Source organism: Synchiropus splendidus, chromosome 10 (assembly GCF_027744825.2).
Source record: "Synchiropus splendidus isolate RoL2022-P1 chromosome 10, RoL_Sspl_1.0, whole genome shotgun sequence".
NCBI lineage: Eukaryota > Metazoa > Chordata > Actinopteri > Syngnathiformes > Callionymidae > Synchiropus > Synchiropus splendidus.
The window spans coordinates 8,001,861-8,024,967 of NC_071343.1; the positions used below are offsets into that span (position 1 = coordinate 8,001,861).

General features: G+C 43.5%; 1 protein-coding gene across 3 annotated transcripts; it reads right to left on the reverse strand.

The window, feature by feature from the left end:
• Positions 1-621: 621 nt before the first annotated feature.
• Positions 622-22,709, reverse strand: tsc22d1 (TSC22 domain family, member 1). 3 transcript variants are annotated; one of them, XM_053877085.1, is made up of 3 exons: positions 19,435-22,709; positions 3,218-3,269; positions 622-2,079 (listed from the first exon to the last, which is right to left on the reverse strand). In XM_053877085.1, the coding sequence occupies exons 1-3, from the start codon at positions 22,074-22,076 to the stop codon at positions 1,840-1,842; spliced, it is 2,934 nt and encodes a 977-aa protein (XP_053733060.1). In that variant the 5' UTR covers positions 22,077-22,709; the 3' UTR covers positions 622-1,839. The 3 variants fall into 3 exon arrangements, with proteins under 3 accessions (XP_053733060.1, XP_053733062.1, XP_053733061.1); XM_053877087.1 differs by lacking the exon at positions 19,435-22,709 and adding an exon at positions 6,557-7,868 and having other exon boundaries at positions 624-2,079; XM_053877086.1 differs by lacking the exon at positions 19,435-22,709 and adding an exon at positions 3,492-6,487 and having other exon boundaries at positions 624-2,079.
• Positions 22,710-23,107: the final 398 nt, after the last annotated feature.

Below are 23,107 nucleotides of genomic sequence, written 5' to 3' on the forward strand. Positions count from 1 at the left end.
CGACTGAGTCCAGCTATCTGAAATGTGCAAGATGGAGGAGAGATCCCTGGAGTGAGGGTGTAGAGCTGGAGAGACCGTGATGGCTCTGATATCTTTTTTGGATGACATCGGATGAGGAAGCCCTGGGACAGACCCAAGACAGGTTGGAGGCACTATGTGTTTCTATTGTCCTTGGTCAAAGACCTGGAGATGGCTTTAGGGATGGTTTTCGGATGCTGCCCCCTCGATCTCGAAGTGGTCGAAGATGGAAAGATTTCGATAATACTGCGACAGCGGATGAGAAAGAAGGAAGTTGGAGGCAGAAGAACCTGGTGGTCATAATGTTTTTCAGCCACATGGAATTCAGTCAAGTCAGCTTCAGCCATAACAGGTGTCCTCCAGGTCAGCTGTGGAATGTGACCCCGCCTCATTCACCGTCTGTCACCTGGATCATTGAGATGCACTGAGGTGTCTGGTTCTCTACACTGCCACGGGACTGAGAGACGATCCACAAGCTTTTAAGTGTTACAGTGCGTTATGGAACTATGGTAGTTGGAGAAAACTAGACAGGTAAGAAATCTTGTGAAGGAACTACAGTCAATGCTCAGTAAAGCAAGTGTTAGTGAGCGCGAAAAACAGGGTCAAAGGTCAAAGGCTCATCTTCCTTAAGCAAGTTTATTGAAAGTTGTGAGGTGCAGCTTTCAAGTGCAATGTGGTATGTATGTTACAATATCCGGGCTTTTCGGAAACATGCACAGAACATGAGCATACAACTGTTACACTGAAGAAAAAAAAACAAACAAAAAACAAAAAAAAATCACCAGTTTGTTTTGTTGCTATTTAAGTTATTGTTCATCCAGAAGTTTGTCACTGTCAAAAAACAAAAAAAGGTGCAATACATCCGAAACCAAAGGGTTTTACAGTAAGTTGTTGGCTGCGTGTCGTCGGTTAAATAACCTCCTGCTCGTCCTCTCATGAAAATACAGCATTAAAAATAGACGCCGAGAGCTCCGCATCCGCCCGACCTAGATGGCGCCTTTTGTTCGTCGCCGTCCTCTCCCGATTTTACAAGATACTTTACACTATACAGAAATATACATCATCTTCTGACCGTCGTATGAAAGGAAAAAAAATGCAGCGTTGCTTTAGTTTTCCGTCAAAGGTTTGATTTTCATGCCACGGCACAGCTGCGGAGCACTGATGACTTTTTCCCAGGCAAAAAAATATATATCATCATTTCCCATAAGAAACCACAGGCGCAGTAACGTCATCAATGCCGCTGTTGTTCAAGAATCCCCGCCCCTCCTTAACCCCCTTCCTGCCCTCACACCCCCCCCATTCCAGATGGGGCCTTGTCATAGTAATATTTACTCACATTCTTCATTTGTCACTCTGAAAAGGCTTTATTGACTCTTGCATGGTTCTCTGCCTGTAACATAAAGCCTTGAGAGAGAGAGAGAGAGGGTGCTGCACCTATTTACAGTCCATCATTCAGCAACAAAAAAACAAAAAAAAAAGAAAAAAGTAACAAACAACCGTCGTGGTCCTCCGTCTCCTCCAGCTGCATCGCTAGTAAAAATCGACATCACCTTAAATTCGGACACAGGCACAGTGATTTTTTTGTATCTAGAGTATATCATCGCCACTGATTTGCTTCTTGATAAGACATTCTTGCTGATATGTCCAAGGGTTATTTGGCAAAGGTTCTCCGACAGTGAGCCCCACCCCCGCCCCAAAAACAGCGATTGTCCGGCGGCCCCCGCTAGCATCCTTCTGAGGGATAAATATGTGCAAAATCTGGTCTGAGCGGCCCTTGGTGGCAGCGGCGGGTAATGTCAGTGGAATGGTTGGGGGGGCGGGCTACGCCGGCGGGCCGGAGTTGTGCGAGGTGGCTTGGCCAACGGCGATGGGCGCGGTGGGCGGGGAGCCGGTCTGGACCTGGGCTTGGAACTGGGCCATCTGCTCCGGGCTGGCCAGCGTCTTCAGCAGCGTGTTCTCCTGCTCCAGCTGGGTGTTGCGCTCGATCAGCTCCTTGATCTGCTCCTTCAGGACCTCCACTTCCTCCCGCACCGCATACATCAGGTGGCTCTTCACCAGATCCTGCAAGCACACGCGTCTTGACATGAGCATCGCAGTGAATAGATCAAAACAACAGCTTCTCCACTGCGCTGGCTTTGGAACTCGCCAGTGGAAACTTCAAACACAGTTCTTATAGCTTATATAAAACCACTTTTTACCCAGATAAATGCTCCGACCCACCACTACTTTATTGACTAAACTGAAGATCTTTTTCACAGGGATAAAGGTGTGTTCCATTTCAAGATATTGTCCTTCCGGCGCCCAACAATATATACACTCCAAGTCCACAACCAAAACATGGCCCAAGAGAAAACAACAATAATAAACCATAAAATTTAGTTATAGCTATATCATTTTACTACACATCCATTTTCCTTACATCCAATTACACTGTTATTTATTATGGCTCACACTGCTTGTGTCCTGACCACATTATGTCTCATCTATTTCTCAATATTAATGCCATAAGCCACCTGAAGTTTCAAGTTTCACTTGCAACTGTATACATGTACTGTATACTGTACATCATATGCTGCATGTGCCTGCAGACTTTCTGCTGGACTTAACCACACAATGAAAAGATTCAGCTCAAAACTGGGTCAGGTGAGGTGCTTTTAATCCCGTCTGCAGTATAAATAACTCTGTAACAGAGTTTAATAGATAATTCCTGCTTTAAAATAAAATAAAGATCAGGAATTCTGACCAAATTGCTTGAGCGCACTCCTCCTCCAGCCCATCATAAACGAGGCGCAGACACCCCATAAACGTATGAAACTTTTTTTAGCGTAAACACAATTGCACGCAGCCAGATTTGGCAATAAAGACACATTAGCACCTCATAAAGAGAAAACGAAACTATTATTCCCACGTCCATACGTCACCCACCCGGCCCATGCTGCCGACAGCCAATCAGAAGGCCGGATATTTATAACCCGTGTGTGAGCCGTTCTGCTCGCCTAGCAACAGCTGCTGCACAAAAACAATGAACACGACGGAAAAGGCTGCGTTTTCCAGCAAATATTTAAACGGTGACCAAATGTACAACATATTTTTTCATTGTTTTCAAAAGGCTTTCCATCTGTGCTCCGTTATGTTAAGGAAACACGATTATTAAACCGATTATTGCAGGCAACAATGGCTATTAAAAGGCGGTTCTTACCATCGCTTGTTCAATTTTGTTGTCGATGGCCACAACACTGGCTCCCGACGAACTGTGAAGACAAAAAAAGAGCAGAATGAATACACGACATTCCCAGGGAAGTGTTGCGTTTCCCATCGCTGGGGTCTACTACAGTGCTGCAGCGGCGCCATGATGAGAGCTGCCTGTGTCACTCCAGCATCCGCCAGCGGTGCCGCGGCAGGTGAAGCGGCCGACTGCGGAGCCGCCTCTCCCGGGAGAGTCGGGCTAAACGCGCTCGGTCGGGTCGGTTTACCTGCTGTCCAGCTGGAGGTGCGAGCTGTCCGCACTCAGCAGCGACGACAGGAAGGAGATGGAGACGTTGCGGAGCTGGCACACTCCTAAATCCATAGCCAGCGGGTAACACGGAGAGTTCATGCTGGAGAGGCGACTGTCCTCCGCCGACCACTATGTACATCCACACGCGCTGGGAGGAAGACTCGCTCCGGGGCCGCACAGGCACGACTCAAGGTCGCTGGCGTCTACTGCTCGCGACCATTACTTATCCGCTGACGTTTGCCACCAGCCGCGGCTCCGGATTGGCTGAGGCCGGGAGGGTTTATGCAAGGAACGCCCCCACCTGGCTCAGCTGACACGCGTTTGCATAGAATATTTGGGGGGGAGGGAGGGAGTGGATGAAACCGGGGAGAACCGGATGGGAAAGGAAGGCGAAAGAGTTTGGGGGAGGGCGAGAGTGAATCTACAGCAACATCGCGCTCACGATGGAAAGGTGTGACTGTGGTTTCATCCGTCTTCACATCGCGACTGTGCCACAATTCAATTCCAAGGAAACATGAAACTACAGACAGTGAAACACAAAAATACAAATACAAGATGGATGCTGAAATAAACAGTTTTCATCCCAATTTAGAGATTTTAAACTATTGTTTCCTTCACACTGAGACAGACAAAAACAACAATATTTAAAAGATGCCAATACAAACTCAGCATAAAAAGTAAGTCTGATCTCATGGTTTCAGTTGAAAAATGATCACAGACTTTATGACTGAATGACGTTTGGTGTTCGTATGAAATTACCAGAATAAATCAGACAAAATCTACCCGATAAACTACATAAACTACTCAGTCTGAAATGAGGAAAATAGCTGATGTATGAGTGTATGTCGCTCCCAAGCGGCCAGATGGCTTCACAACATACAATTATTTGTTTTGGATTTTTTTTTAAAACTAAAAAGCCTCTTAAATGAAAGGGATGGGGAACAATGAAGGTATTTACTCTTTGGTCTCAACAGAGAAAATGCAGCCGCTTATGTATAAATATGAAAGAAGCACAAAAGGGAAAAAATGTTGTTCTGTGCCTGAACATGCCTCATTGAGAATACAGTTTCTATTTCACTTGTTTTTGTTACATTGACTTGTCAGGACATGTCTGATGCCCCACGGCTGAAGGTGAAAACCACCCTTAATATTCCTGCCCACATCCTTTCATTGTACTTGGAGTTTTTTTCTCTCTCTCCACAGTTTATAAATGAAAACACCTAAGTGCTCGCACACTTCAAACATAAAATCCAAGCAGGTGCGCCGCATAGCAAACACTGAGAAAAGCAGCAAAGGTCATAGGTTAACGCTCACTGCAATGAACCAAAGGTCCAGCTGCTGAAGCGCCGGGGTCAATAGACTGATCACTAGTTGGTGACCTCTCACCGGAAGATAAAAGATGTGGAGCTTCTTGCGAGACAAAAAAAAGGACCCGACAAAACGTTGACAAACATAGCCCCCTGCTGGAGGCCAAAGGTACTGCAAATGTGATTTCGCGTGGACTTCCAAAATAAAGCTGCGCCACGAACAGATGCTAAAACCTCATCCTTAAAACCAAATCGGCGACTGCTCGCCTTCCGTTTCACGCACATTTAAGCACAAGGTGAGGAGACAGATTCCTTAATAAGAGCTGGTCTAAGCCGCGCTGAGCTCTTCCGCTGACTTCTCTGAATGGAAGAAGCTTCAGCCAATTACCCAGACTCAAATAGCATCCTCACTCCTGGTAAACAGCTAAAGTAAGGGCTTGATGGAATAGTAGGGCCCTGACAAACAATATGGACCTGCAAGTGCACCATGTGACTAAAACAAGACTCCATATTTGATTGAACTGAGCTTGACAAATCCTTTAATCCAAGACCTACTACACTGCTCATGAAGCGCATTGTCTCCTACAAAGCCAGATGTACTACTTATACTTATGAATGAACAAAGCCCAATTTAGAGATAAATGTGAGAGAATTCTTAAAGAAATTCTTATTTTAATAACTCTAGTCTTAGACTTCGACTTACCTACATTGCACAAAAACATATCACCATATTATGGCAACAAAATTTTGGTCCCGTTTCCTAAAACCAAAACTATACAAAAAATAAATAAATATCAGATATCAGATAGTCTGCCACAATAGCTTCCACCAAAACAGTTTCGGTGGAACTGTTTTGTTACAGTATGAAACATCAACAACAAATTGAAGTTATTGAATGAAATATTATTTTATTTTGAAATAATTATTTACCCCCGCACATATAGCACATTCATTTTGCATACCATGAATTGTAGCTTAACTTTAGATGTGTCGGCCTTCCATCTAGTTACTAGTTTAAAAATGTTTTCCCAATGGAAACCTTCAAAATTGAGAAGCCTGATAAACACTCCAAGAAAGGCTGGCAATATACAGCGTTTCCTCAAGTCCCCCATGGTGAGACAGTGACCTGGATAACTTCAATTAATTCTTCACACTCAACAAAGACTGTCATTATCAGCAATAAAAGCTAAACTCTCTCAAATTCTGTAGATATAGGTCAGACAAGTGCAGTAACCGGAGTTTGATGACCTACTAGCACAATTTACAAAACCCCCGACTCAAAAGTGCACACAGCCTTAAAGCACAGCGTTGCCATCAAATGTAAAATCATGAACTAGTAGTAGACACACACCTTCACTGACAGAATGTAAACACAGAGAACAGGCACTTGCATTAATTCAAACAGGTCGCTATAGAAGTGTTTCTGGTCACGATTAAGTCAGAAAATTTCACTTTCCCCCCGTGACACAGTAGCACAACTTTCCATATTTCAACTGGAAATGTTGCCACGTAAACACGAACCACCACCGCCCGTTTGAGTAGTATCCATATGTAAAGCAGCCAGTCACTGCGTTACATGTGAAAGCCCTTACTGTGAAAATGAGCCCCGAAACCCCAAATGAATGAATGAATAGAAAAGACCATGCAGCCTTTTGTCTGCAGCAACTGTCCTGATTGGCTCTGCCGGCGCTACAGTACTTGACTCTGCAGGGACCCCCCCGGTCTTTATTTTTACCTTTTGAGATGCTGTTCCAGCTCCCAGAACAAAAGCTTCATCGCCATCTCGTCATGGCCTTGCACTCGCACCCCTCGCCCTCTCATGGAGTCGCCTGTCAGAAGGACCATGTATCCTCAGAAGTATCAGTGGAGACACTGAACGTCTTGAGCCTTTGTTTATCTAAATCCTGGTCACCGCTCCTATAAACTAGTGAGCGGAGCTAACAAAAAAGAACAGCGCCAGTCCTCACTATTTCCCCTCAGTCGACCATTTGTGTTCAAGCGGTCGGCTGGGGAGTAAATTACTGAGTGGACAGGAGCTGGGCAGGTAGTGACGTGTGGTCATGTGATCCTGGATGTTACATAAACCATCAACAGAGATTAGCATGTGGCCCAGTGATTTGCCCTGCTCCTGCAACGGCTGCCTGACCAGACCAGCGATTGAAATTTAACCTTCTGATTACAAGCAAAAGATACCATAAATCAGAGTCCTATCAATGATCACCCCAGGTGGGTTTTCAACACACATCTTTGGGAAATGTTTATTTTATCAGGAAAAAAATGCTGCTCTGACAGTTTCACACTTTAGATAGTGATTTCAAAAAAACAAAAAATGTCCACCCAGCAGATTCTAAGGCAGCTCTGTGTGTGCATGTCAGACAAGAGGAGTCAGCTTGCTGGGGTCTTATCTTGTCATTCCTCATTGAACGACAGCCTTAAGATGGCTAAGGGCCACGGCAGAAAGAGAACACAACATTCATCCACATAGACTCGGGCAGCTTAGGGACGGCCAGCCAAGAAACGACAAATACGGGTGATGCACAATGCCTGGGATTTGACTTGTCCCAACAAACCTGACGTGGTGGGGTGAGTCAGTATTACGCGAAACCCCAGGCAAGTCAGTCATAGAAGTTTTTAGCCAGAACACCGACAACCATGGGCTACACCTTTTCCATGAATTGACTCATGCCATATGTATTGGTAATCTTGTATCCCACAGCAATGCTATTATATTTAGTTAGTAGGGCACCAATGTGTCTTGGAAACACCCTGTATTGAAGATTAGATGCCCTATTTTTAGGCACCCCAATTCTCCCGTGTATTTTCTCGAGTAACTTTGTTGGTTTCCATGTCCAACACCTTAAATAACCATGTATTGAATGGCCAGATGCTGGGGAGTTTAAAGCCATGTTTCCACAGAATAGGTTGGTCCTGGGTAATCTAGTTACAGGACCCTTTTCCCCATGCCCAAGTTGTGGATGTGGAACCTTTTCTGAGGTGTGGGGGGTATAAACGTGGGTGGTGAGGCAATTGTGAGTCGCAGTTTCATTCACTGTTTCAACGACTGCGTCTGCAGTGGACTTATTAGCATTCCTGCTTGGGATGTGGCTAGTGATTACGAAGAACAATGGGACAGGCTGGCAACAGAAAACTATCTTTTAATAGCTTTGATAATGTTGTGAATGTGTGGGCATTGTGTCACCAACGACAGGAGACGATCACAAGTTCACATATGCTAATAGCACAGAGTGGTCGTCGTACCGCGCTGGCTAGTTGAAATGCTAATCGGCACAGACGACATTTCCGCTGTTTTAAACAACATCCATGTGACTGTCCATTTCGCCCATGGCTGCTCGCTAGGTATCACAGATGGAAGTAAGACACACATAGAGAAGAAGGATATAGCGGTATAATGTTAGTTTAAATAAATTCTCATGAGTTACCCAAGTCTGGGTGAACAACCATAAGAAAACGTTTGTAAAATTCAACTGTGGAGATGAGATAAGGAAATCAATGGACCCCACCATCCTTCAGTCAGTGGTGAGGCCTGGCAACCTTCAAATTGATTAAGCTACAGGGTTGCGTGCCAAAATGAAGAGGGTCTGTAAAATAGCATTTGGCACAGTCAGTTTATAGCACTCAACTTTGATAACACTCTCCACTCCACCTGAAGGGCAGATACAAGTAGGGCAGCAACGATTAGTTGGCGTCATCGATAACGTCGACAACAAAAATTTGTCGACGACAAAATCTGTGCGTCCATGCGTCATGTTGCTGTTGGTGTCAACACACGGGCCGCAGGATGGGCATCGAGAACTAGTTGTTATTTAGAAGCAGTGAGAAAATATCACATTCTCTGGAATCATTAAGATATGTTCATTTATGTTCCTTTCATTGGTTCCTGACTGAGGTCCGACTGCAACTGGCCACCGTCGCTGCGCGCCCCAGGCTCCACTTCACCACCTCCGACTGACCTAACAGCCAGCATGTCGGTTAGCACAGAGCTAACTTGTAAGAGGAGATTGATTTGTTTTTAATGATGTCACACACGTCACATCTGCGCTACTAGAGTTTTTTTTTTGTTTTTACAGTGATGCAAGTGTCTCTCCTCCTAATAACAACCAGAACTGAACTAGGGAGCTACACTGAACACATCGTTTTAGATTATTATTCAGACCTTCTGATGTGGATGTTGGTCAGATATTTTATCTGGGATACACGTGTGTATATACATATATTAAGGACCAATAAAGACCTCAGTTTTAAAGAACTGGAGCTCTCCGTCAACTGTTTCATGCTTCATGCTTCACAGGGTTAATTCATGTTCCTGGATTATGTGTCATTATTTTCATATATTTGTTTAATAATGGATGGTGTCTGAGTATCACAGTGAGATGATTTAAGCAACTTTAGATTAAACCGAAATTCAAAGTAGGTCCAAACAAAGGCAATCCCGATTCGTCGACTAATCAAAAAAAGAATGACTAGATTAGTCGACAACGAAAATAATAGTTAGTAGCAGCCCTAGATACAAATCAATAAAAATTCTATAAGAGTACGTGCTTCCTAGATGATGGCACACACAGACTTTGCCAGTAAGCCCTGGCAGTGGTTTTCCATAGTCACCCAATGGACTATGGAGAATAACAGAGAGCTTCTGAGTGAGTCGTTCAGAGAGGCAGGGAGGGATGATGAGTGGTCACTTTAGCCTCTGAAGTGAGAGAGGGGGGCTGCTGGTGCATTTAGGCTGACAGCAGCAAGTCCTTAGTCCACGCTGCAGTCAGAGAATGGACTGGATTTATCGCCCGATTCATTACACTCATCTGAATTCTCACTTAAAAAGTCCTGAATTCACAGTTTATATTCATGAATATACCACCGAAACCTGTCAACTTTGGCAGCTGAATCAAATTACTCTTAACCTATCTAAACAGATTTAATAGAAATGCATGAGTTATTTTACTATTAGATTTGATATTAGCAGTGTAGATCTAAGAACTCATTTCAATTGCGGATAAACTTGTTTCACTGTAATATATCAGTAATTATAGTGTTTAATTTTTGGTGATCACCAAGGTAAAATGTTTAAAAAGATGCTCATATGTGCATTGACTCATAACTGCCTGATATGCTGCTCACACATAAAGTTTTTTTTTCCTGGTAAAATATGTTCACTACTTTATTCATGAGAACAATATTTTTAACTCACAAGGGACAGCTTGTTTTTTTTTTTTGTTTTTTTTAAACAAACGTACTCTCCACGGTGATGCACCGCATTGAGACACAAAGGCAGTTCAAGTTTATAAAGAAGGTGAAAGATGGTGTCATTTTAGGATAAGGCAGGAGCACGGAGGGAGGAATACAGAGACAACTTGGTGCAGGCACTGAACACCATTACAGCGGTTGTGATCATAAGTCAACTACAGGGATAACAAATATTGGGATGAAAGTGTATCCAAATTGCACGTGTGGTAACACAAACACATAAAATCTAGATTTGTCCAGATGAACACTCATGGAACCTCACTGTCGAAATCAAGCTAATCCAGGTAAATGAGAATGAGATAATGCTTGCAATGATATTGACAAGTGACACACAACGGTGAAAGAAAAAGTCTATTATAACTGACACAGGACAGAAATCTGTCTCTTAAAATTATGGACAGCATCACTCATATTTCAGTAGCGTTTACACAATGTCCCCTGAAGTTCGTGATACTGAGGCTTCTCAGCAGTCTGCCAACTGCCGCTGCAGAAATGGAGGTAATATCCTCTGCATGAAGGTAATTAAGACTGATATTGCGCCATCAGGACGATTTAAACTCATGATCACAGTTGTGCGCACGTGCATAACAGCTGACATCAGCTCAAATTAAATCATGAACGCAGGTAATATGATTAGAGCCCACCCGCACAGTTCCACCAACAGGGCGAAGAGGGGGAAAATGATTTTCCTATTTGGAAATTTGAAAGTGAAGTGGCAGGAGATATTTGATCCTCTTAACAGAGGAACATTGCTCACACACAGAGGACCCAAATTACGTAAGAGTGTGTGAGCAGCAGCCTTGAGTTATGTGGGGTAAAACCAGGCATTAGGGGGATTAGCATCCAAAGAACACACGGCAGCTCCAGTCCAGACAACACGAGGGCCAGTAATGCAGAACGCACTGGTATTGATGAGGGGCGATGCTGGGGATTGCAGACTGATAAACAAAATGTGTCTCTCAGAAATCACTTGCTGACGGTGAGGTTAAGATAATAGTTTAAGAAAAAAAGATCAATTGGTATTGACTGCATCACCTGAAGGTTATTTCGATAGCAAACTAACCCACATTGCTGAGTTGATGCTGGCAAATCCCACAAGTTCATCTTAAAATATTACAACTTTTTAAATTCTACTGATCACACTTGCAAAATAAATCAACCTAGTATAGTTTTACAGTCTTTGTAGGACATCCTTGACGCAACCACAATGTAGGGTAGTGGGTGTATAGCTTGTCCTGATAATAATAATTGACTATAGCAAGCTCCTATCTACGAATTCCAGTGTTTTGAAACATTAGTCCGGTCACAAGTCTAAGAACTCTGCCATGTTGTTCATCTTGCACAATACAAATGACCTGTTCAATTCAGCTTTCGACACAAGGTACACAACTTAAACAGGCAAATGTAGAGAACTACTTCTCATTGGAACATCTAATTTGATACACAGAGTACAGCTAATACTTTTAATTTAACTAACAAATCACATTTCTATACATTGACCAACAGGTGATACAGCAAAGCCTGAAGGACGTACTGCAGGCCTGAGAAGTCTTTGGATTATCCAATGACGACTTTGACGTCAAAGTCTAATCCGCGTCCACGGCAGAGCCATCATGGAAAAACTAGCAAGCAGTTGTTTACATTGAAAACCACGGTTCAACTCCAGTGGATGGAGATATTACTAAATGATTCCCTGGTCAAACTATGTATAAGAATCAGAATCAGATTTATTGCCATGCTCAGTGGGGATCCCACCAACTAGGAAAGTGTTTTGGAATAAAGTGCTGACAAAAAAGTAAAATAAAATAATATAAAATAAACAACAAATTGACAATATCGATTGACAATAAAAATAAGGACTGCTTTACACATTTTGACAGCGAAACCAATGAAAACTTTACAGGTACGGTTGGAATTATCTGATCCACCCACTTCAATAATAAAAGGGGTCTGAAAAACCAACACAAAAAATAGCATGGCTGCACTGCCATCTTCTGGTGATGGGTTGAATTACACTACCCTGACCTGAATTTCCATCAATAGATTTAACTATTTTCTTATTTACATTTTCAGTAGTTTCTGAACAAAACACTGAAAAGAATTTATACAGCTAAAATGACAAATTAACCAGAAGACAACTCGCTAGTTTAAAACCGTTTCTTCCAAGCAATCGAGGAACAAGCAACCTAATAAAACTACACCCAATATTTTAAAACAAAAATAAATCCAAACCATCACAAAGAGTGTTTAAAATGAACGAGTCTCAGAAAACTAAACGCTGACAGGTCAAAACGTAACCATAGGAACCAGTTAAATCTCCTTTAATAATGAAGCGGTCCATCAGTTTTTAAGGTTGAAAATGAATTATTAACAAACACGATTAAACCTCAGTTGTCTGGTAACAATTTAGAAACATGTCACTTCGCCTCTTTCAAGTAGCGCAGATATATGGCGCCATCTGGCGGCAACCATAGCTCAACACAGCCGTTGCAACACTATACAGGTACTGTAGAAAATTTAGTAACTCCAGTTACTGACAGCTCTTGTGGAGCCTGGATGATCACAGCCGAAGACAAACTTCAGGACAATATTAAATCACCAAGGACGGCAGCGTAGTAGCAGACATGGACCTTATTTCAGGGAGCTTTCATTTTATCAACAGGGAAGTTTGATTGGATTTGGTCGGTTGCCTTGGCAGCGAAAGACAGTCAGCTACCCCAGACGCTGAGCCACATGTCTCGAGGGAGTGCAGTTACGAAAATTACCAGTCAGCCAGTCGATGAAAAAAAAAAAAAAAGAAAACAAATGCGGGAATAACCGAGAGGCAAGAATATGATGAGACTTTACAAATGTATAGTATAGATATTTAGCACTTGTTTCTGTATGGCTCGTGTGACAGTGGAGGAAACCATCGATTCATAAGTACAGAAACAATACTTGTACTCTACAATTATTTTAAAATGAGTGTCAATGGATCACTATTCCAAATAACTTTCAAAAACCTTGTTTATTATGGTTATGATCAATCACCAAATCCTTCACCCTTTTGTCATCAGCTGCCTCCCCTGACTTCCTCAGGTGCTGCGGGAACCTGAGTCGATTCATACACATTGATGCTATTGAAACACTGATAAAGCCCCTTTCAAAGTGGGTTGCCATGACAACAGCAACAGTGCTAACCGTTAAAACAAGAACACAACAAACATGACAGGCTTTGGGTCGGCCACTTGGTGTGCGACAACCGTGAAACAAACAAACCCAACATTTGCTAAATTACATTTCTATGTGTATTTATTTTAAACACATTGTTTTATTGGACTTCATCTTATTTAACATTTGTAATCTCTAATATGCACTTTTAATCTGCTTGTCTTGTGCTGCTGTTATGAGTAAATTTCCACCCTGTGGAACAAATATCTAGTCAAGATTATCTCTTGATCTAATCTCTCTATTATAGACCCAAACATTTGCACATTGTGCTGCTATAGTATGCAAATTCATGTAATGCATCACTAATCTGGTGTGATCATGATCAATTGTCTTTTTGTGTTATAAATCACTTGACAAAGTATTCATGTATGTATTCATGTCCTCACTTATACATGTTAAGTCTTAATTTATTAATGCTATTTTCTATACCCCACACTTTCAATCTGCAGGTCTTGTGCTGCTGCAGTAAAACTGAGGGAATAACTGGATCTAATGTATTTTTTTATTCAATTATTTTTTAATAATTTAAGACTATCAAAGCATTCCAAAAGACAAGGTGTCAGATGGGAGTTTTAAATGTGCTAAAAGCTTGAATGACTGTCCTGAAAAAAAAAAAAAAAAAAAAAGTTCCTGAACGAATTTCGGGGAAACCCAACCCCCATTTCTATTCTGTTTCCTCATTCAATAAGCAAAGCATTGAGGCAGGATTAAGCTCGGACAAAAAGAGGAGGGAGGAACTTTAAGTTGCATAGAAAGACGCTCAACAACCAAACCCCCCACATCAGAATAAAATTAAAGCTTTTTCCATGAACAATACAGCGGCTCTGTTTCTCGGATATTTCAACATCTACAAATGCACAAAGAAGATATAACAATGCTGAGATAGATAAGAAGAAAGTTGAGCAATAAACGGATGATGTGAGGCAAAGACAAGGAGTCATTCCACAGTCACCGCAGAGTCACCCATGCATTTTACGAGTGCGAGTGTGCTGACAGGATGGTGCTCAGCCCACAGGAATGCCAGCCATGATTCAGCATATTGTCATCGAGTCGAGGTAGGCAACTGTAGCAGCTCTGAGTCCTGGAATACTGGCTGCCAATAGTGATCACGTTGTTAAACCACCCAGCTTCATTTGGACTGTAATTGTTCTCCAGTGAGGATAAAGTCAGAGCACTCCAGCCAGTCAAGAACGAACAGTGCATGAATAAAGTGAACTCACTCATGCACACAAAAGAAAAAAGGGCGTCTCATTATTTGTGCAGGTTAAGCTAACAATCAAAGTAATCCATCACTGTTGCTAGTCATGCAATTCCGAATCAATAAAAATGATCAGTGGATTTAGCGCACGTGCTTTGGTTTTGAGACCCACCATGGCATCAGAAAAATTCTCTTTTTAAAGATGAACTTTTATGTGATTGAAACAAAGAGAAACCATCAAAACAAATGAAAAACAAAAAATGTCATAGAGGTGGACATGAACATGACGGTATTTGCCATGTTTTTGACGGAAAAATCCAGACAGAAACATCATAAAAAGTCATGCATTCCGGCCGGGCCAACGTAGAGACGGACCGCCGCTAATCGCAGAGAGATTTACTTCTCATGATTAAAAACCAACATATTTATTGTCACCAATTCAATGATTGTTAACACCTTTCCTTCTGGTTTATTGTTTCTCTGTTGCATCTTCATTTTTTTGGTTTGTTTTTGTTTTTACAGCTCCACCACTGTTCTAAAAAAAACAGGCGGAAACCCTAGACTGCAATATTTAACTGAAAATGAAAGCGAATAAACAGAAAGGACTGAGTTCATAACGATGAACTTCCCATACAAAGGCAAGTCACACCCTAAAAATCATAGCCTTCTCTGCTGTTCTCCTTTTCAGGTAGACCTTCAAGAGAACAAAGCAAGATGTACATTGCACCATGGGAAAAAAAAATCTTAGTTGAGAAGAACTTTGGCTGGAACATTGAATGATGTTAAGGAACTCAAAAACAAATCATCAAGCAACAATGTAAATATTAAAACAGTAGCATATCATTTGTACTCTCCTCACATGGATGACAGGCAGACCAATATCACAATCCATTATCTTCCATTACGAGCCATTAGGTGCACCATCGCACTCTTAAGTGATGCAATGAGGTTTATTGATGGAAAATGAAGCAGACGGAGGTAGCAGGTCTGACATCGCAAATCACCGCGATCCACAAAGCTAAGACACGTCACACATGGACACACTGTTCCAGACATTAGAATAAACTGCCCTTATCAACCTCTGCTTTCTGTTGTCCAAGTGACTGCTGGTTGTTTTGAAAATATTCTATAAATATTCAGGAGTAGCAGGCTGCTGCTGTTAGTGTTGTTGTTGTTGTTGCTTTCCAGTGTTCTGGCGTTCTCTGGCTGGGTCTGTGTAGTAGACGTGCGGAGAGGAGGGGTGCAGCACCAAAACAAATGCTGTTTACTCATTTCAGGATGCGCAAGTGTAGCCTCCAGCCTCGCATGAATGCAGTGAACCTGAAAACATGATACTGTGCTGACGCTCCTTCAACAGCAGCAGATCTATTTACAGCTTTTTCCACCTCAACGTGGCCTCGGGTCAACTTGTGTATACTACGTCAAAATAAGTCGCAAAAAAAGGTTCACAGCTGTATTACACAACCTGCTGTCATATGGAGCTGTGAATGTTTTATGGCGTTGTAAAATCATACCAACATTGGCAAGTGGATGTGCGCCACAATTAGCCTGACTTGAGAGATAGAACCCTGCGAACATTACGTGCGCCAGCGATCAATCAAGCCACTCACGGAAGGACAGTCCTGTCTCTAAACAAATCAATACAAGGCTCTAAGGACCCAAAACCAGACTAATAATATTGCTCTATATCTCCCCCTCAGGAATATTCCCAAGTCATATATCAAGTCCTTGAAAGTTGCACATTGCCAGTGGAAAGAAAACTATTTTTAAATTTCAGCGCTACTGACCACAAGGACTTGAGTTAACAATCTAAAGCTAGAGTTACGACACGGTTGATGGAAAGTGTGATGTCTCCACAGCTTCAACCTGAGGCCTTGCATAACACCTAACCATCAATGGTTATTCATATCATCCAGTAAACAACATACCAAACGTGTGACAGTGTGAAGTGATGGGTTTATTGCATCACAAATGTGTTGCACTTCTGTTGCTGCACAGCCAGTAAAGAAAGACTCCCATTATAAAAACAATTTACAGTTAAGTTCTTACTCGCCTCAATATCAAAAATATGAAAATGTTATTTTTTGTATTTGGACCTGCTATTAATCAGAAAACACAACTACTACTACAAACACACAATGGCAAAAGTCCACTGACGCAAATTAGGAGGATTAAAATAAAGCACACGTTCAGCTCTGGATCTACGCAGCCAATGTGCTGCGTCCTCACTTGTGGGCCAAGCCGGCAGACAAAGTTGATTTGGGACAGGTCGGATCACTTCCTCTGTGTGTTTCGAGGATCACATTGATCTCAACACAATGCGAGAGAGACCATTCCCCCAGCGGCTCTCTGCACTGTCAGGCGGACAGTTACATTGAAAGCAGTTGCCATTGCAGAGATAGACATCATGATGCAAGCCAGCTCACATTCCACCCGCTCTCCAAATACTTGCATGGAGCGTCCATGTTTAGAACGACTGTGCGACATTCTGCTTCAGAGCGACCACAATAGCCGCAAAGGAACAACTTTGCTGTGTTTTTAACAGATCATTAAATTAAAACTAATAATAAAAGAGTGAATAATGCCTTCAACAAATACTCAAATATATTACAGTAAATAGCCAACAACTGCTGAGAACAAAGTTTGGGGGATTCAGCATTTCCTCATTTTATTCTAAAATAATGGCTCCGGATATAAACCAAGAGCAGTCTGCAGACCACCCACCCTGTCCACATGCCATTAATGACTACTACCACTGCCACCTTCCCACAGTCGGCCACATTAAAGAGACCCTGGGGTTTTACAGCAGGGTCAGGGGAGGCAATTTACAAGCACAAGGGCCGTCCCCCCATTTAACTTTGTAATGATGTTGACAGGGGCAACATGCCGTAGAACAAAAAGGCACATAAACGGATAACAAGCTCTTTGAATTTTCTCTCTTCAACTGTAAAAATGTGTGCAGTTTTCAGACAGCCCCATTTTAATATTAGCGTCGCACTGAATCCTCTGTACATTCAGAATAACTGCATCGATGATCTGCATATTTTTAATGCATTACAATTGAATGTGCATTAGGAGGAATGGAATGTCTACTTTAGCATGATGAGTAACATCTCAATCATCTCACTGCCTCAGAAGCATTCAAGATTTTTTTTTCATCCGTTTTAAAAATCAATGAGCAAGGATGTGCATGTTGGCACTTAGTTTGCAATCTTATCTGGATAAAGTATCTACTCAGTGTGGATTTTTGTCTTTCTACATCTCTTAGTTTAGGTATTCATTATGTACAGTAGAAAAAAAAAGACACTTGTAGCTTAGTTGATTTTTTTATGGCACAGTACATGTCAAAAACTGTGGGGGGAACATACGATGAGCGTTACCTTCACCGACCAAGCAGGGGACATGATGTTCTTAAAACTACAAGGATGGGCAAAATCGGTAAAAACGAAACATATTTTCATCTAGGTCATGTTTTATCAAACCCAGATGAAAAGTTTCATAAAGCTTATTTGGAATGCAACCTGTAAAACATGATCTAAAAAAGAAAAAGAACTTACTTAACACATGACGTTCCTGTGTTATACAACAATATATTCGGAAATGATATAACAAATATAACACATAACAGACTATTTACACGGGTGGAGATTAAAGGCGCTACCACTTCAGGTCAGGGGCATCTGATATGGTTGAGTTGATGAAGAAGAATTTAAATGAACAACGACAATGTTTTTATGATGGTGATGTTTTCTTAAAGGCAGCTAAAAAGTTAACTAAGATTACATGTAATACTGAACTGTTTGGATTACAGGAATAGGAAAAGTAGCTTGAAATGTATCTAGCATTTATCTTTGCTAACATACAAGTCAGAAAAGTTCTTCAAAGAGATTCCGACAGAAGATGAGAGCGAGTAAAGTGACTAAATCACAATGCGGGGATAACATTGACAGGATTGTTTAGGTCTGGTCAAGTGCCAGCAGCTCCAGAGGTCAGGTGTTAATAATGAACAGGATTCAAAAAGACAATTTCCCCCTCAATAACAAGGACTTTGGCTACTTATCATCAAAGACAATAATCCACCTGATCCCCATAGATTTAACATTCCTTAGAGTTAAACATCATGTGATAACAGTAGCCGTCCGTCAGCTTCATTGCTGCTGGTTGCAAAAAGGCCGACAGTTAGAGAGGGAACCTAAACAACTATAGAGACAAATGATTAGAAAAAACTGCTGCTAGTTATCACCTAAAGCCTTCCTAGTATTCAAAAACAGCCCCGTGACTGCGGCATTCTTATAAATCAGCAACAGAAAATGGCAAAACCATCACATCTACAGACAAATTATTCAACAAATAATTAAAGGGATGATTTCCGGCTGCCGCATTTGTGCATGAAATTCATTTAAAAGTTGGTAGTTACACATCTTAATGGCGCATGGTGAGACATAACTCAGCCACATAGCGTAGAGAGATGATGGCAGAGTGAGAACAAGAGAGTGAGCACTTAATGGAATCAATAAGCTTTTAGTGATGGAGATGGCTTAATGCACCTTATGTTGCATGTCAACATGAGCGACACGGTCCTTTTCAAATACGTTGATTCATAGAAAATACTTCGGATTATATGCATCTTTATCATTATATCTGCATTTTTGTCTCCTTTAAATAATAAAACCTGAGCTGGTGTAAGCTGATCACGACCACAGATCTGCTGTGTCTGCGTTCAGTCAGTCCAGATCTGCCCAGACGAGGTAAAATTGTCCAATCACTGCAGCTACCCGATCCTAAGATCCACCAGGTAATATATGAGTCAGCGAGTCTCGCGCCACTGATCGAAGACATACTGATGAATCGCAAGAACAATACAACAGTGGCATCGTTTACACCAACAAAACAAGGTAATGCATATCAGATAGTTTTGAGATTTAAATAAAAAAACATCTTACCCATCTTCCTCGCCTTCTGCAGACTTGAGGCCAGCTGACGCAGTTAAGGCACTGGCAGAGGTGACGTTGCCATCAACGTCTTGACCCTGGCAGGTGCCAGGTGCTGATCCAGGATCTCCAACAGACAGCTTTGGCAGCCCCAGTAGAGCTGACTGGTGCTGGAGAAGCAGTCTCTGTGCGTCCTGCAGCTGAGTCGTGGTGAAAGTGGGCAGACTGGCATAGAGGGCACTCGCCTGCGCAGCATGGGCTATCGCCTGGGCACTGCTTTGGTCCTGGGTAAGACTTAGGGCAGCTCCTTGGGGGACAATTCCACTCGTATATCCAGCATTTTGAGCTTGCATATGGGAATGGGAGTCAATTTGAGTGTTGATCAGAGGCACACTTGTTGCAGAGACCTGGGTCTGAGAGATTGTTGTGGGATTCTGGGTGGCTAACCCAGGGTTTGGGATCTGTGTAGGGAAGGACTGTGGCTTCTGTTGCTGACAATCGAGGTGAGTAGGATGACTTTGTTGGTGCCCTGGTAGGCCCACATTGGTAGGTTGAACATGCACAGACTGCTGGGGTTGGGTTCGGACATGAGCCTGGGTGGGCTGCGGGCCTGCTAGCATTTGCGGTGCTCCGTTAGGAGGCCCAGAGGCAGCAGATCCAGTTTGGTTGAGCAGAGGTTGAGCAGCGGGTGGCTGAGATATGAGTTGATGCGGCTGGTTGTATTCAGAAGGCCTCACCTGCACAGGAGCAGCTTGCATGGTGGTAGATTGTTGCGGCAAAGAGGGATAGGTCACCTTGTGCTGCTGTACACCCACCAGGCCCTGTTGGGAGGTTTGATTAGCAACTGCCTGCGCGTAGGTAAGCTGCTGTTGCTGGGGTACCGCCGTCATTGGGAGACCCATGGCGGTTTGGAGGCCAGACATAGCTGCAGACTGATGAATGGTTGCAGAAGATGAAGGAGCAACGGTAGTCTTGATATGACAATGGTTCATGTCCATGTGAGGTTGGTTTTGAGACAAAGTCATGCTTAAGCCACCAGGGAGGATTGCTTGAAATCCCTGAGGAGGGGACGAGTAATCCTGGGCTTGTTGGAGGGGTGGTGCTCCCCCAGACTCAACGTTACTAACACTTTCCATATAATGACCTAAAGTACTCATAGTGCTACTCACGGAGCTACCACTTGTGCTTTCCCTCTCTGAGCCTCCGGCAAAGCCTTCTGAAACAATCTGACGCAATCCATTGGAGGCAGGTTCAGACGTGGAGGAGCTGGGAGCAGAGACCGGGGGCTCCTTGTCATAAAAGTCAGTGCAAGTCCATCTTCCTTTCTTGAATGGTTCAGAACTAGAGTCCAACTTTACCACCCTGAAGCGGGAGCTGGTCGCTGCTGCTGTGGTGGACGCAGCAGGGGCGGCAGTAGACCGCACAGCTGTCGCAGGAGCAGCTGTAACAGCAGCGGTCACAGGTTGCTGCACAACAGATCCAAGTTTTCCTTGACTTCCCCTGGAGACTCCAGATCCCCCAGAGTTATTGACAGCAGCAGTAGTTGTGGTCGTCATGGTGATGTTAGAGGGGATGTTTTGATGTTGCTGACTAATAGCAACATTAGAGGTGGTCATAAAGTTTCCCGCAGCAGCAACGGCGCTACCTCCACTGCTGATCATATTAGCAGAAAAGCCACCGCTGCTACTGCTTGTACTCATGTTTGCTTCTCCCCTCACAGGCACTTTGGCAGAGCTCAACATATTCACATTACTAACACTGCTGGTCTGGGAATTAAGTATGCTAGCTGAAGTGCCTGTAGCCGAGCTGGGCATTCCTGGAACAGATCCTGGGGCCGCAACCCCGGCAGGCTGCGATTGAACACTTGGAGGGGCAGTCTCTTGAGTAACTGCCATGTTTGAAGGCATTTTCTGAGTTGCAGAAGTGGCGAGAACAGGTGGGGTGCTCACAGGCCCAGATGAAAGAGCGTAGGACTGGGCATTGTTAGAATTATGATGATGATGATGAGGGTGGTGGTGATGGTGATGATGGTGGTGGTGGTGGTGAGGCCCCGTGCCATTCACCATTCCCCCACCGTGATGCGAAGTTTGATTCAGAGGGTGGGAGGGCTGGTTGGGAGACAACACGCCAGGGGTCTCAGCCTCATGGAAATTATTCAGGGTTTCTTCTGAGGAGCTCCGCTCTGCCCCAACGATGTCATTAGCCCGGGAGAGAGACACATCCATGATCTCAGAAGACGACAGATCCTCCGTGTGAGACTCATCCAGGTCATCATAGCTCTCCGTGTCCTCCGCAATACTGTTATTAGTACTCACAGACAGTTGTGCTGGAGTGACACTGGTGATCTGAAAGCCACTCTTCTTCTTCACCTGAGCCCCGGCTGACTGTGTGGGCTGGGAATGTAAATTCAGACTGTGGGGAGAAGACGGATGATGGGGGCCTGGGGAGGATGAGCCAGCAGAAGTTTGGCACTGAATCAACAGTGAGGCTTGATAATCCTCGGCTGAGACGTGGCTATTGGTGACCACCGAATTCGCCGGTGTTGACAATGCAGTCCCGCTACTGCCCGTGTTGCTACCCCTCCTCTGGAAGACAGGCGGGTGCGCCATCTTCCTAACACCGCTGGAGTCTTCAGCAGGGTCCGGATGATGCATTCGGAGAGAATCCGGGGGGTGGTTGCTCTCTGACAGTATACAATAACGTTGCAGTTCGTTAGCGGCGCCGTCTTGACACAGTCTGCTTACAACACGACCAAAAAAAATAAATATTCAAACTAAGCGTTCGACGATAGCGAAAAAGTTGGGCTAATATTTTATCTCACGGGCGACTCCGCGTTCGCCGGTGACAGCTAGCCCGGGGAGGCTGGTGCTAGCGAGCTAACGTCAGCTGACGCCTGTTGGAAGCAGCCAGTGTTCACCCTTATCGCTTTTGAGACACGCCAGCTAACATCGTGTCGGTCTTCACAAAGAGACGATACGAAAACTTGAGCTAAAAAGCAGATTCGCTGCTAAATAAGGCAGCCGATGTGGATGCTAGCCTGACAGAACAGTAACGTCATCGCCAATTCTAAAAGGAAACAAAACTAAAACAAACGACCTTTCGTCAGTAGTTGTAGATCCAAAAACGATCGCTGAGACGCAGCGAGATGGGGTTTTAATCCGTTCGTTTGTATCCTCAAAGCGGCTCTTGATTTTGCTGTATCACTGGTCCTCCCCAGCTTTGGTATGGTAGCCTCCTGCTGCTCCGCCGCCGCTGCTGCTGCTGCTGCTGTAGCTCTGAGCTGGGACCCGGCTGCTCCGCAATATGGCCCCCGCGCATGGCCGCTGCTGCCAGACATAAAGCAGTCTGGGAGAGCCGAACACAACATTACACGGAAAGAGCCGGAAAGTGCCGAAGACCGGGCACTCCCTCTTTATCAGGCACCGTGCCCAAATAGCGCTCCAATGCCTTTATACTTGAAACGTATCGACCCATAACAGCATCAGTCACATTTTTATGTTGTAATTAATGTCAGCATTTATTTGATAAGTAGCCGTTCCTCCCTAGATTTGTACTTCCATTTGTAATTCCAAATGAATTTCATCGTACATAGTTTTTAAAACTGTGTTTCATATAGTAACAAATAATTTTGAAGATATCGCTTATGTCTTTACATATACTCTTTTATTCATATTGAAGAGTCCAA